At 44.8% G+C, this 13,650-nt stretch overlaps 1 protein-coding gene across 1 annotated transcript in view; it reads left to right on the top strand.

The window, feature by feature from the left end:
* The window catches only part of Kmt2a (lysine methyltransferase 2A), a 79,522-nt gene that overhangs the window by 45,886 nt on the left and 19,986 nt on the right, over nucleotides 1-13,650 (top strand). The window contains exons 11-22 of the mRNA XM_059267734.1: nucleotides 555-701; nucleotides 1,053-1,148; nucleotides 1,356-1,476; nucleotides 3,734-3,847; nucleotides 4,697-4,881; nucleotides 6,537-6,710; nucleotides 7,406-7,516; nucleotides 7,971-8,044; nucleotides 8,852-9,045; nucleotides 9,257-9,363; nucleotides 11,361-11,498; nucleotides 13,223-13,381. Of these exons, the coding sequence (XP_059123717.1) occupies nucleotides 555-701; nucleotides 1,053-1,148; nucleotides 1,356-1,476; nucleotides 3,734-3,847; nucleotides 4,697-4,881; nucleotides 6,537-6,710; nucleotides 7,406-7,516; nucleotides 7,971-8,044; nucleotides 8,852-9,045; nucleotides 9,257-9,363; nucleotides 11,361-11,498; nucleotides 13,223-13,381 (1,620 nt within the window). The remainder of the gene's footprint in view (nucleotides 1-554; nucleotides 702-1,052; nucleotides 1,149-1,355; nucleotides 1,477-3,733; nucleotides 3,848-4,696; nucleotides 4,882-6,536; nucleotides 6,711-7,405; nucleotides 7,517-7,970; nucleotides 8,045-8,851; nucleotides 9,046-9,256; nucleotides 9,364-11,360; nucleotides 11,499-13,222; nucleotides 13,382-13,650) is intronic.

The raw sequence follows: 13,650 nt of genomic DNA, 5'->3' as shown, positions 1-13,650 counted from the left end.
TTCCTCTTATCTGAAAACCAGAAATGTTTTAGGTATGTTGAGGTGTGTGTGTTTTCTTTCAAGTTTAAAATATTTGCATATACCTATACTTAATGAGATATTTGGGGGATGGGACCCAAGCATAAAAATGAAATTTATTTTATTTCATATTTGTTATATATCTCTCAAAAGGTAATTTTAGACAATAATTTTTGAGATAGGGTCTCACTGTGTATCCCTGACTGGCCTGGAGCTTACTTTGTAGACCAGGACGGCCTCAAATTCAGAGATCTGCCTGCCTCTCCAGTACTGGGATTAAAGGTGTGCGCTACCATGCCCAGCTTATACTTATTTTCAATAGCTTGGGCTATGAGACAATTTTGTGTACATTGAACAAGGGAGGTTGGGAGTGCAGTTTTCTTCATGGACATCCTGTTAAGGCTGCAAGATTGACATTTTGGTGCATTGGGTCATGGGATATCACCTGTGGGTTCGGTTCCTAGGACCCGCGGGATGTGGTTGTTACTTCTTTCTGCACCCTGGTTACACACTTTGTTCTCATCTTCTTGCTCCAGTTTGTGTATTGCCAAGTGTGTTGCGAACCCTTCCACAAGTTTTGCTTAGAGGAGAATGAGCGCCCCCTGGAGGACCAGCTGGAAAACTGGTGTTGTCGCCGCTGTAAATTCTGCCATGTTTGTGGAAGGCAGCATCAGGCTACCAAGGTAGAAGACCTAGTCAGTAGTGGAGCCTCTGCTTCCATCCCCGCCTTCTGTGCCGGGATTGCATGTCAATAGCACTGTCTCCGCTGACAGTTTTTCTGTCGGTTCAAAACTGACTTCTTGATTTTTCCTTTTAATTTTTGGGAAATAGCAGAAAATGAGTTTAGGAAATAAAATCCAAAATTAAGTAAAATCTGTCTGATAAATTTACTTATTACGGAGTGACTTTGAGTTTCTCTGTGTTTCCTGGGGAGTAAGCAGTGCGTGACGGAACCTGGGGTGTCGTAGTCGGGGGCTGGGAACAGATCTCGGAGGGCAGTGTGATTTGTGTCCTCTTGTTGTCTTTCCCCACAGCAGCTCCTGGAGTGTAACAAGTGCCGAAACAGCTATCACCCTGAGTGCCTGGGACCAAACTACCCCACCAAACCCACGAAGAAAAAGAAAGTGTGGGTGGGTACAACGCACTGCGCTCCTTCCCCAACTATCGTGGTGGCTGGGTGAGGCTGGTGACTTGTAACAGGATATCCCTGCTTCAGTGTGCCAGCGTAGCGATTGTTTAACAGTAATCTCAGTGAGGAAGTCTACTCCAGGGATAATAGCATGAGTCTTTTTAAGTAACAAACATCTTACTGAATAAATGCGTCTGTTCTTTTCCAGATCTGCACCAAGTGTGTTCGCTGCAAGAGCTGTGGGTCCACGACTCCAGGCAAAGGGTGGGATGCACAGTGGTCTCATGACTTCTCACTGTGCCATGACTGTGCCAAACTCTTTGCTAAAGGTACCTGGTGATAAGTGATTGGTCCGGTTCTTCGTCTGGGGAGAAGCCCTGCTCTCTGGGTCACAGATGTGATTTAGACACATGTTCTGCTCTTGCTCTTTTTATTTCTAGTTTGTTTTGTTGTTTTGTTTTGAGGAAGGGTCTCTATGTAGCCTTGGCTGTCCTGGAATTCATTGTGAGGACTAGAGTGATCTTTAACTCACAGAGTTCCACATGCCTCAGCCCCCTAAATACAGAGATTAAGGGTTCGGGCCACCATTCCCTGCCTTTTGATTCTTTATTTACATAGACAGCCAACTTGGAACATCTTTCTGACTTATATAGGAAGAATTCTGGGGAAATTTTATTATTGCTAATTAGAAACAACTGCTGTAAAACAGCAGAACCAAACTGTGGTAAATACACGTTTGTTTTCAGAACAGAGTTCAGGTGATGTATAAACATTTTGCTCTAATAATTACACTGGAAGTCAGACTTGATAACACAGGTCCATAATCCCAGCACTCAGGATGCAGAGGCGGAACTCGGCAAGAACCTTTCTCAAAATAAAGGTGGGGGAGGGTCAGGAAAGATCTGGGGGTGTCATCAGTAGAGTTCTTGCCTAGATTGCAAGGCCCTGGGTATAGTCCTTAGCAGGGCAGAAAAATAACTGCTAAGACTCCAGCTAACACATTCAGCCCACAGTCTTAATGACTTGCAATAAAGGTGATAAGAAGTGGCTGTCGCCGGGCAGTGGTGGCGCACGCCTTTAATCCCAGCACTCGGGAGGCAGAGCCAGGCGGATCTCTGTGAGTTCGAGGCCAGCCTGGACTACCAAGTGAGTTCCAGGACAGGCGCAAAGCTACACCGAGAAACCCTGTCTCGAAAAACCAAAAAAAAAAAAAAAAAAAAAAGAAGTGGCTGTCATTTCCTCTCTCGTCCCCTTCCCACCTTCTGGTTTTGTCTCGAATGACTGTCACTGTTCCCTTTTCAGTGCTGGGATTGTGAGTATGCCTCCACACCCAGCCTAGGGTCCTTCAGATAAAACAAGCAGATACACCTAAGGATATTTATTTATTCATTTCTTTTTTGGTTTTTCAAGACAGGATTTCTCTGTGTAGTTTGAGTGCCTGTCCTGGATCTCACTCTGTAGATCAGGCTGGCCTCGAACTCCCAGAGATCCGCCTGCGTCTGCCTCCCGAGTGCTGGGATTAAAGGCGTGCGCCACCACTGCCCAGCCAAGGATATTTATTAAATAGTAAGATATATAGGGCTGCGTGGGTCCGTCAGATGTCTAAAGGCTGTACTTAGAAGTGAATCTTAGAAAGTGCTGGTCTGAACTCTAAAAAAAACGCTGTAAGAATAAGGAGCGAAGGAAGAGAAGGACATGACCACTCCAGGGCATGGCTGAGGAGGATTTTATTGTAGATATAAGGGAGAGCACAGCCAGAGGCATCTGAAGAGTCCAGACTGAACTGGGGTGTGGGGAGCAAGAGAAGAAGAGGAGAGAGAGGGCCGAGGCCAGGCATGGAGGGCCTGGAGAGCACATGGCTAGAGTGGCAGCTTTATGTAGGCATGAGAAGCAGAACCCACCCCTGTGCTAGAGAGGTTTAAGGTAAGGGGTGGGGTGAGAAGTGCTGGGAGAGCCACAGATACCAGCGAGCTTGTCCTGGGTTTCTTTGGGACCTGACAAGGAAAACATTTAAATTAACCGTTTCTTACTTCGGGATTACTACCTCTTTATAAATCCGAACATTATGTTTAAAAGATGTGTTGTCCTTTCTGACGCTCCTCCCCCACCTCTAGTGCTAAGGCTATCCCTTAATCCTCCTGCCTCTACCTCACACGATTTGAGTTACAATTGTACACCACCGAACCCAGCCTCCGTTCTTTTTGTTCCATTATCATTAAAATCTACCTCATGCCGGGCCTTTAATCTCAGCACTCGAGAGGCAGAGGCAGGTGGATCTCTGTGAGTTCGAGGCCAGCCTGGTCTACAGAGTGGGTTCCAGGACAGGCACCAAAGCTACACAGAGAAACCTTGTCTGGGGGGGTGGGGTACCTCCTGGCCCTTGCAGAGGTGTCTGGAGAGCCGGGTAGTGTGTTTGGAGCTCAGATCATCTTATATGGAGGCTGTCTGGCCGGCCCGGTGCAGCACTCTGCTGGTGTCGTTAGTGACTCCAGAGGATGGTGGGATTAGATGAGGCTGACCCTCGGGGGCCGTAGGCTCTGAGAGCGTCTGTGTGGGTCAAAGTGCTGCCGTCTGCTTGGCTTCCAGGAAACTTCTGCCCTCTCTGTGACAAGTGCTACGATGATGACGACTACGAGAGCAAGATGATGCAGTGTGGGAGGTGTGACCGCTGGGTCCACTCCAAGTGCGAGAGCCTCTCAGGTACGGAGGGCGGGCCGGAGGGCGGGCCGGAGGTGTGACCGCTGGGTCCACTCCAAGTGCGAGAGCCTCTCAGGTACAGAGGGCGGGCCGGAGGCTTCACAGGGTTTAGTCTCTTTCTAGTGCTGAGAGTACAGGACTGTGGACTAAGGTGGGGTGGGGTGGGGACCTTGCATTCCCTGTAGTTCAGTTTTCTGTCTCCAGAGTAAGCAGCTACCTTGGCTGTGACTAGTTACCGGGAGGCAGGCTTCCTTTTGGCCCGTGGTTTAGAGGACTACATTTCTGCACACCAAACCCTATCGGTTCTCCACACCTGCTGGGTAGTACGCAGTCATGGGTTCACGTTAATTAGTAATACATTTCATTTGTGCTTATTTCTCTTAAGCACATCCATTTCTGCACACCAAACCCTATTGGTTCTCTAAACCTCCTGGTTACTACGCTGTAATGGGTTCATGTTAGTTAATAATACTCTTTTTCAGGGTCAGAATGTGGGTATCCTATAAGATAATGGTTCTCAACCTGTGGGTAGAGACCCCTTGGAGGGTCAAATGACCCTTTCACAGGGGTCACCCAAGACCATCAGAAAACACAGATATTTATATTACAGTTCATAACAGTTGCAAAATTACAGATATGAAGTAGCAATGAAGTAACTTTATGGTTTGAGTCACCACACTATGAGGAACTGTACTAAAGGGCTGCAGAACTGGGAAGGTTGAGAACCACTGCTGTCAGAGATTCACAGCTTGGCTTGGATCCTCGTGCAGCTTTGTGGGTCAGTGGATAGTTAGCCCTTCTTCCTGTCTCACCCTTCAAAGACCCTCATTGTCCTGGGTTTTGCTTTCCTAGATGAGATGTACGAGATTCTGTCTAATCTGCCAGAGAGTGTGGCCTACACGTGTGTGAACTGCACGGAGCGGCACCCTGCAGAGTGGCGACTGGCCCTGGAGAAGGAGCTGCAGGCGTCCCTGAAGCAGGTGCTCACGGCCTTGTTGAATTCTCGGACTACCAGTCACTTGCTTCGCTACCGCCAGGTAGGCCAGAGGGTCTTTTTGTTCGGAGAACGTGATCTTGGGTGGTTTTAACTAGTCATGAAGTTAGGCTGTCTATTACCTCTTTAGTTAACTTCATCCTTCGTTTGCTTTTTATAGAGTTTCTTCTCTTGGTCATAACATTAGAGAATTTTTTAGAGCTAAGACAAAGACCTAGGGGTTCGGAGGGATTTGGGTCAGCAGTCAACAACACCTCCTGCTCTTGTAGGGGACCCAGGTTTGATTCATAGCCCCCGCACTGCGGCTCACAACAGTTCCGGGGAGTCTACTGCCTTCTTCCAACCTTCCTGGGCACCAAGCATACGTGTAGTGCACATAATACACGTAGGCAACGCACTCCTAAACAACAGCAGAGTAGGACATTTGGTGGTTAGGAAATAGGAAGTGGCCGGGCGGTGGTGGCTCATGCCTTTAATCCCAGCACTCGGGAGGCAAAGGCAGGCAGATCTCTGTGAGTTCCAGGCCAGCCTGGGCTACAGAGTGAGTTCCAGGACAGCCAGGGATATACAAAGAAACCTTGTCTTGGGGGGGGGGGGGGGAGAGAGAGAGAAGAAAAGAAATAGGAAGTGTCTGTCTTCCCAGGCCTCACTCCCAAGCTGTTTGGCCCCGTGTGGTGGGTTATGCTTGTAACTCCAGCACTTAGGAGGCAGAGGCAGGACTATTGCTGTGAGTTTGAGGCTTACACAGTAATTCCCCATCTCGAAAGACAAAAACAAAGGAAGTTTGGACTTCATCTGCCATCATTGATGGGGATTCAGTGAGGGGCTGCAAGAGAGCAACCTGATCTGAGTTGCTTCTTAGAAAATACTACTCCTGACTGAAGAGGAGGGCTAACGAGACCTGAGCCTGACAGCAGTTTCAGCAAGCAGCTAAGAGCCTGCTGTGAATTTCTCATTTACAAAGTGACAACATAAGCAGTCCCCTGGGAGAGCGAGTGCATCACCTGAGCACGGAGCTAGGTGCTGCTTCATCATTCAATGTAAAGCTCCAGCTTTTTTTTTTTTTTTTTTTTTTTTTTTTTTTTTTTTTCCGGTTTTTTGAGACAGGGTTTTTCTGTATAGCTTTGGAGCCTGTCCTGGAACTCTCTCTGTAGACCAGGCTGGCCTTGAACTCACAGAGATCCGCCTGCCTCTGCCTCCCGAGTGCTGGGATTAAAGGCATGCGCCACCACCGCCAGGCAAAGCTCTAGCTTTTAAATGTTTTTGTCACATTTTATTTTGTGTGTGTGTTTGTATGCATGTGCACGTACGTATGCTACGGTGTGCACACTCACTTCTCTTTCCACTTTGTTGGTCTTAGAAATTAAACTCATGTTGTCTGGCTGATGGCACACCATTACCCATTGGAGTCCCCCTTTTTGGAGTAGGAGAATTAATGGCTCTCTGTTGTACTAGAATAACTGGACACAGTTTTGGCCTTTTTTTAATTCTACCTTTACAGATTATGGAGCACAATGCTTAATGTTTTCCTGGACAAGCCATTAGGAAATAGGTCCATTTTTAATTTCTTCAGTTAAAAACTCTCTGGTTGTTTTCATGTTCTGTTTTGTTTCTAGTGCCATCTTACTAATTTTTATAGAGTGTGCATAGATGCTTCATTCTTGAGGTTTGAAAGCAGAAACTTTCTTACTGCCACAGGCTGCCAAGCCGCCAGACTTAAACCCTGAGACGGAGGAGAGCATACCTTCCCGAAGCTCCCCAGAAGGGCCGGATCCTCCGGTTCTTACTGAGGTCAGCAAACAGGATGAACAGCAGCCGCTAGACCTGGAGGGAGTCAAGAGGAAAATGGACCAGGGCAACTATGTGTCTGTGGTACGTCTCGAGCACATGACCAAGTTTCAAGTGTTTATTTCAGCCTTCTTGGCTCTTTGGGAATACAGATGTGTATGAGTAAATTTCAGGGTGATTTATATTGCATTTAGAGGTGTCATGTAGCTTCAGGTCCCCAGAATATGAGTTATTTCAGCTGTGTGTTTCAGAAGGGTGGTGGTCTCTAAAATATTTTAGTTGGCTTTCCTTTGAGTTATTTAAATTATTTTTATGTTACAAGAAAAGACCAAACTACTTATGAAGAATGCTAACATGAAGTCAGAATGTCTCCCCTTTAAGCTTAGATCTGAATGTTGTGCCTTCCTTATTTATTCATTTGTAGATAAACTTGATGCTTTTAAAAATTTGTCGGGAGAAATCATTCACTGTGTCATCCTTACATGCTGTTGAGAGGCTTATGCATATGAGTACAGATATAAAATCCGTGAGCCTGTTTTGGCCACTCACCATGACAGAGCCAATTTGTTTGCATTCTTGCCTTATTAGCCTGGCATCTCTTAATTGCCTCAGGTTAATTGTGAACTGAATTCTAAAGGCCTCCGAGAGTAATTAGACTGTAGTAAATGGTTTGTGGGTTTTCTGTTGGGTTCCTGTGCTGAGTGATGGAGGGAGAAGGAAGTGATTTTGAGAGCATAGTACTGTTTTATGAATAATTGATATTTTATTTTTGTATACAGTTGGAGTTCAGTGATGATATTGTGAAGATCATTCAAGCAGCCATTAATTCAGATGGAGGGCAGCCAGAAATTAAAAAAGCCAACAGCATGGTCAAGTCTTTCTTTATTCGGGTGAATGAGATTAATAGTTCTTGGGGGGGTTGGTTTTTTTGTTTTGTTTTGTTTTTAAGACAGGGTTTCTCTGGGTAGCCTTGGCTGTCCTGGAACTCACTATGTAGACCAGGGTGGCCTCGAACTCACTAAGATCCACCTGCCTCCTGATTATTGGAATTAAAGGCGTGCACCACCGCCTGGCCAGTAGTTGATGTTTTTAATACTCACTATCCGTAATGTCTCTGTGAATACCTCCTTTTCTTCTGTTACTTGCTTTAGGATGTGCAGAAAGCTTCTTGGGTTTAATGTTTTTCCTCTAATTCTTTGGGAGGAGGTTGGGAAGCTGGTAAGGTTACCAGCATGGATGGATCTTTGCCTTGGCCTGAGATCATGGACTGAGACTCTGGTCTGGGGTTACTTTGATTTAGTTTCTACGTGGATCTTCTCAGTTGAATTATTTGTTTTCTTTTAGCAAATGGAGCGGGTTTTTCCTTGGTTCAGTGTCAAAAAGTCCAGATTTTGGGAGCCAAATAAAGTATCAAACAAGTGAGTAAAATTGTTTCATGTTTGTAGATTGAGGGTTCCTGAGGTATTTTAATAATAAAAGTCAACCAGCTGAAATGTCGTCTTCTGTGCTAGTTTGGAAATGACAAATGACTTTTGTGTTGGTTGTGGGCTGGTGCTTTTTCCCCTCCACATTGGCATTTATTATCTTGTAAAAAACAGTTTGACATCGCATGTGGACAGTGTGTGTGCTTGAACCATGGCATTGTCCTTAGAGGAATCAGGTTCTGTGTTATTTAGTTCAGACTGGGCCTGTCCTTGCTCTTGATTCTTGTATCTAACCTTTATTTTTTATTCCAATAGCCTATTTTTCTTTATTGATTTATTAGTAGAGTTGTCACTGGTTATGGATAGTTAACCAAAAGTTATGTGTGCAGTCTCCCCCTACTGCAGTACTGGGGAGGGAACCCAGGACCTCGTGTATACTAGTCATCTATTCTACCACTGAGATCTGTCCCCAGCCACATGGCTCACATGTTGAGATAATTATTTAAGCCAGGTGTGATGGTAGTCACCTGTAACCCCTGCAGTTGGAAGACTAACGCAGGAGGATCAGGAATTCAAGGCCAGCCTAGACTACATTGTGAGACCCTGTCCCGGACAAAATTAAAAGTTTTTAAAATGTTGAGTATAGTTAGGCAGTTTGCAGATTCTGTGACTTATTCTTAAATTCTGTAAAGGGCTTGTACATGGGTCCAGGACCTGCTGATAGCAAGAGCTGATGGTTTTGGATGGCGCTGGGTATACTGTAGGCGCTCAGTAAATGCTTGTCGAATCAATTGTTTCCAGCAGTGGGATGTTACCCAACGCAGTGCTTCCACCTTCACTTGACCATAATTATGCTCAGTGGCAGGAGCGAGAGGAGAACAGCCACACTGAGCAGCCTCCTCTAATGAAGAAAATCATTCCAGCTCCCAAACCCAAAGGCCCTGGAGAACCAGACTCACCCACGCCTCTGCATCCGCCTACACCACCAATCTTGAGTAAGTCATCAAAATAGAGTCATTGCCTATTTCTTTATAGATGCAGATGATTGGCTTAGTGAATTGAATGTACTTGGATATCAGAAAGGAATTTCAGATAACATAACTGTGAACACCCTTTGAAAGTATATTTATAGACTACTTAAGCTGAATTCTCCCCTAGAAAACTGTAGTATTACCAATTTTAACTGCATATCTTTGGGGTTCTAAGGTACTGATAGGAGTCGAGAAGACAGTCCAGAGCTGAATCCACCCCCGGGCATAGATGACAACAGACAGTGTGCACTGTGTCTCATGTATGGGGATGACAGTGCAAATGTAAGTACTTTGGGACATGGGTCCTGGTTATTAAAAACCTCATGCGTGCATGCGTGCGTATGTGTGTGGTTTTTTCGAGACAGAGTTTCTCTATAATGGTCCTGGCTGTCTTGGCATCCACTTTGTAGACCAGGCTGGCCTCGAACTCACAGAGATCTGCCTGCCTCTGCCTCCTTAGTGCTGGAACTGAAGGCATGCACCACCCCCACCTGGCCGAACCATCTGTCCTCTGTGTCAGTACTTGATGACTGTAATGGGTATTTACTTGTGAGTTGTTTTGTTTCTGTTTTCACTTGGGGACAGGGTCTTACCACATTGTCCAGGCTGGCCAAGAGCTTCCGATCCTCTTGCCTCAGCCTCCTTGGTGGCTAGGTTATAGACAAGTGATACTGTGCTTAGCTTTAGAGATTCCTTTTCTTTAAATTTTAGATTTTTTAAAAATGTATTAATGTTTAACCTGCATATATGTATGCGTACCACATACAGAGTTTAGAAGAGGGTGTGGGATCCTTTGGAACTAGAGTTATGGATGCTTCTGAGTCATTGTGTAGGTGCCAGAACCGAACCCAGGTTCTTTGCAAGGCAACAAGTGCTCTTAACTACTCAGCCAGCCCCAGTCCTGGCCTTAGAGAGTTTTAAATAACTGATGAGTTTCTTCAAAAGGTGATTTCACCCTAAATGAACTTACTGATAACTAATCCTCAGAAATACTTTATGAAGTCTTAATCAAACTTAAGTTGTATATTAGATAGCCTGTGTTTAATGAAAAGTAGCTGAATGGTTAGAGCCCCAGTTCTGACAGACTGCCTGAATTCATTCTGTGCCTTCCTGCTTGCTAACTTTGCCAAGAGCTTACCCTTCATGACCCTCAGCTATATCCTTTTTTTTTTTTTTTTTTTTTTTTTTGTGGTTTTTCGAGACAGGGTTTCTCTGTGTAGTTTTGGTGCCTGTCCTGGATCTCACTCTGTAGGTAGACCAGGCTGGCCATGAACTCACAGAGATCTGCTTGCCTCTGCCTCCCAAGTGCTGGGATTAAAGGCGTGCACCACCACCACCCGGCTCTTCAGCTACATCCTTAAAATGAAGATGATCCCTTTTTTTGAAACATGATTTTATTTTTAATTCTTATTTTTATTTTATGTGTACAGGCACACATGAATGTCTTTTCTTTTCTTTTTTTTTCAACTTTATTTTTATTTTATGTGCATTAGTGTTTTGTCCACATCCATGTCTGCATGAGGGTGTGGGATCCCCTGGAACCATAGTTACAGGCAGTTATGAGCTGCCATGTGGGTGCTGGGGATTGAACTCAGGACCTCTGGAAGAACAGTCAGTGCTCTTAACTGCTGAGCCATCTTTTTAGCCCCCATCTTTTCTCCATGTATGTATGTGCATGCCATGCATACAGTGCCTGAAAGAGGGAGTTGGATCCTCTGGAAACAGTGTGAAGGATATTTGTGAGCTACCGTGCTGGATACTGGAGTCAAACCTGGATCCCCTGGAAGAATAGAGAATATTCTTAGCTGCTGAGCCATCTCCCCAGTCCCACAAGAAAATAGTTCTTAACCTAGCATGGTTGTAAGAATAAAGTGAAATAATATATGTAAAGTCTTCATTTAATGGCTTTACACTGAGAACTTAAAATACAACATTTGGGGGAATGTGGGTTGGTAGTAGAGTGCATGCATGAAGCCCTACTTCATTCAGTCCACACGCACTTCAGGGGAGAGTTTCTAGTGTGGTCTGAGAGAATTGAATTTATAATACGGTTTTAAAGTAGTTTGCACATTTATGTAAACCTTCCATATATTGATCTTTTGTTTTCAATAGAATTACAAAATATTTCCATTTTGCAGAAAAAATAATTATAAAGACTATAGAAGAAATATATTGAACACTGGATTATGATTTAATCTTTGAGGAATTATAGTTGCTTTCTTGAGGTATCTTGTCTGAGGTAAAGCTAATATGAGTTCCTTTGGTGTTATGTTCTTCAGGATGCTGGCCGCTTGCTGTACATTGGCCAAAATGAGTGGACACATGTGAACTGTGCCTTGTGGTCCGCAGAAGTGTTTGAAGACGATGATGGCTCACTGAAGAACGTGCACATGGCTGTGATAAGGGGCAAGCAGCTGGTAAGAACTTAGTTTGTGCATTTGTGAGGTGGTTCTCGTGTTTGTCCCAGGCGTGAATACAGCCTTCCTCCTCTTGACAACGTTGTCAGGAGCTCGCCAGTGAGTACTAGTGGATGTTGTGGGTCTGATTTTAGAAGAAGGAAACAAAAGAAATAGAAAAAGAGGGGCCTGGAGAGATGGCTCAGCGGTTAAGAGCACTGACTGCTCTTCCAGGGGATCTAAGTTCAATTCCCAGGACCGATGTGGCAGCTCACAACTGTCTGTGGTTTCAGTTCCAGGGGATCTGACACCATCACACAGACATAAGTGCCGGAAAAACACCAATGCATAAAATAAAAATAAATAAATCATCAAAAGCAAAAACTTCTTTTTTTCAAAAGCAAAAAATTTTAAAAAGAAATAGAAAAACAAAGCATCATCTAATTTGAGCATCATTCAAAATATATGAGGAGCATCAGTTTAAGTCATAGACAGAATCAGCTCAGAGGCCAAGTTAAATCACCGTTCTGAAGTTCCACAGAATAAGCCCATGTATGTGCGTATTGACAGAAGAGGATAGGAAGGGAAGTCGTCAAAGCAGCCGAGAGCAGTCACAGTGGTATTGAAGGAGTAAACATTTGAAGCTGGAGTTTGCGCATGAAAGGTTACCAGAAGGAAAGGATCCAATAGACAGCTCATGAGAGAAGAATGTGTGGGCTGTGGGAAGAGCAGAGAAGAGAACACGGACTGTCCAATAGAGTAAGGGTGATGACCAGGGCCTAGTGAATGGAATCTTCAAATCATGGAATAGGTAGTTAGCTGTAAAGTCTAATACTACAGAGCTAGAGAGCTGGCTAGCGTTACATCAGCTTGACACAGAGTTATCTAAAAAGGAGAGAATCTATTGAGAAAAATGCCTCCATAAGATCGGCTATAGTGCATTTTCTTAATTAGTGATTGATGAGGAGGGCCCAGCCCATTTGTGGGTAATGCTATCCCTGGGCTGAGGGCTGGGGCAGTAGTGGCACACACCTTTAATCCCAGCATCCTGGAGGTAGAGGCAAGTAGATATCTTGATTTTGAGGCCAGCCTGGTCTACAGAGCAGTTCCAGGACAGCCAGGACTACAGAGAAAGCCTGTCTCAAAAAACTACCCCCCACCCCCGCAAAGAAAAGGAGAGAGAGAGAGAAGGAGAGAAAGAGAAAGAAAGAAAAGCAGGATGAGCAAGCACGTGAGCAGCACCCCTCGCTGGCCTCAGTGCTGGTTCCTGGCCTGCTCAAGTCCCTGCACTTGCTGCTTTTGATGATGGACTGTTACATGGAACGGTGAGAGGAATGAACCCTGTCTTCCCCAAGTTGCTTTGGTCATGGTGTTTTATCACAGCAATAGTAACCCTAACTCAGACAACTAGTTTCTTACTAGTAAATTTTATTAACACTGAGTTGCTTTGAGATGTAACATCTTTCTTGTAAGCCCATATTTTTTGACATTGATCTTCATAGTTTCAAGTCTAATAAATCTACCATGCATTCTAGAAAAAACTTATTTTAGTCCAAATGGCAAATCCAATTTAGTGTTTAAATTTTCTAGTTACCACGTGGTTCGTTCTGTTTCCCTGTAGCTCAGCAGGCTGGCAGTCGAGAAAGTGAACATGGGGTGCTCAGAAGGGGCAAGTCCTAGAAGAGATGACAAATGTCTTAAAACGCCTGCCTGTCTAAATAGGGCTGTTCTTTCTGGACTTGTAGAGGTGTGAATTCTGCCAGAAGCCAGGAGCTACCGTGGGCTGCTGTCTCACATCCTGCACCAGCAACTACCATTTCATGTGTTCCCGAGCCAAGAACTGCGTCTTTCTGGATGACAAAAAAGTGTATTGTCAGCGGCATCGGGATTTGATCAAAGGCGAGGTGAGAAGCTCAGCTGTTTGGTTGCTTCTGTTGTAGCTGTTAATTACAGGCTTTATTATCTCAGAGCAGACTTCCGTTCACAGTAAGACTAGCGAAGGGTAGAGATTTCCCAGTCCCGCCTCCACACTTACCTAGCCTCTCCCTCCAGAGTGGTGTATTTGTTACAGTGGATGGGTCTACATCGATGTGCATTTCACAGTTATCCTTTGCGTTAGGGTTCATTCTTGATGTTGTACATGGTGTGGGTTTGGACAAATGTCTAACAATGT

This window comes from Peromyscus eremicus, chromosome 7, assembly GCF_949786415.1.
Source record: "Peromyscus eremicus chromosome 7, PerEre_H2_v1, whole genome shotgun sequence".
Classification (NCBI taxonomy): Eukaryota; Metazoa; Chordata; class Mammalia; order Rodentia; family Cricetidae; genus Peromyscus; species Peromyscus eremicus.
This window is presented reverse-complemented; position numbering and strand designations above follow the sequence as displayed.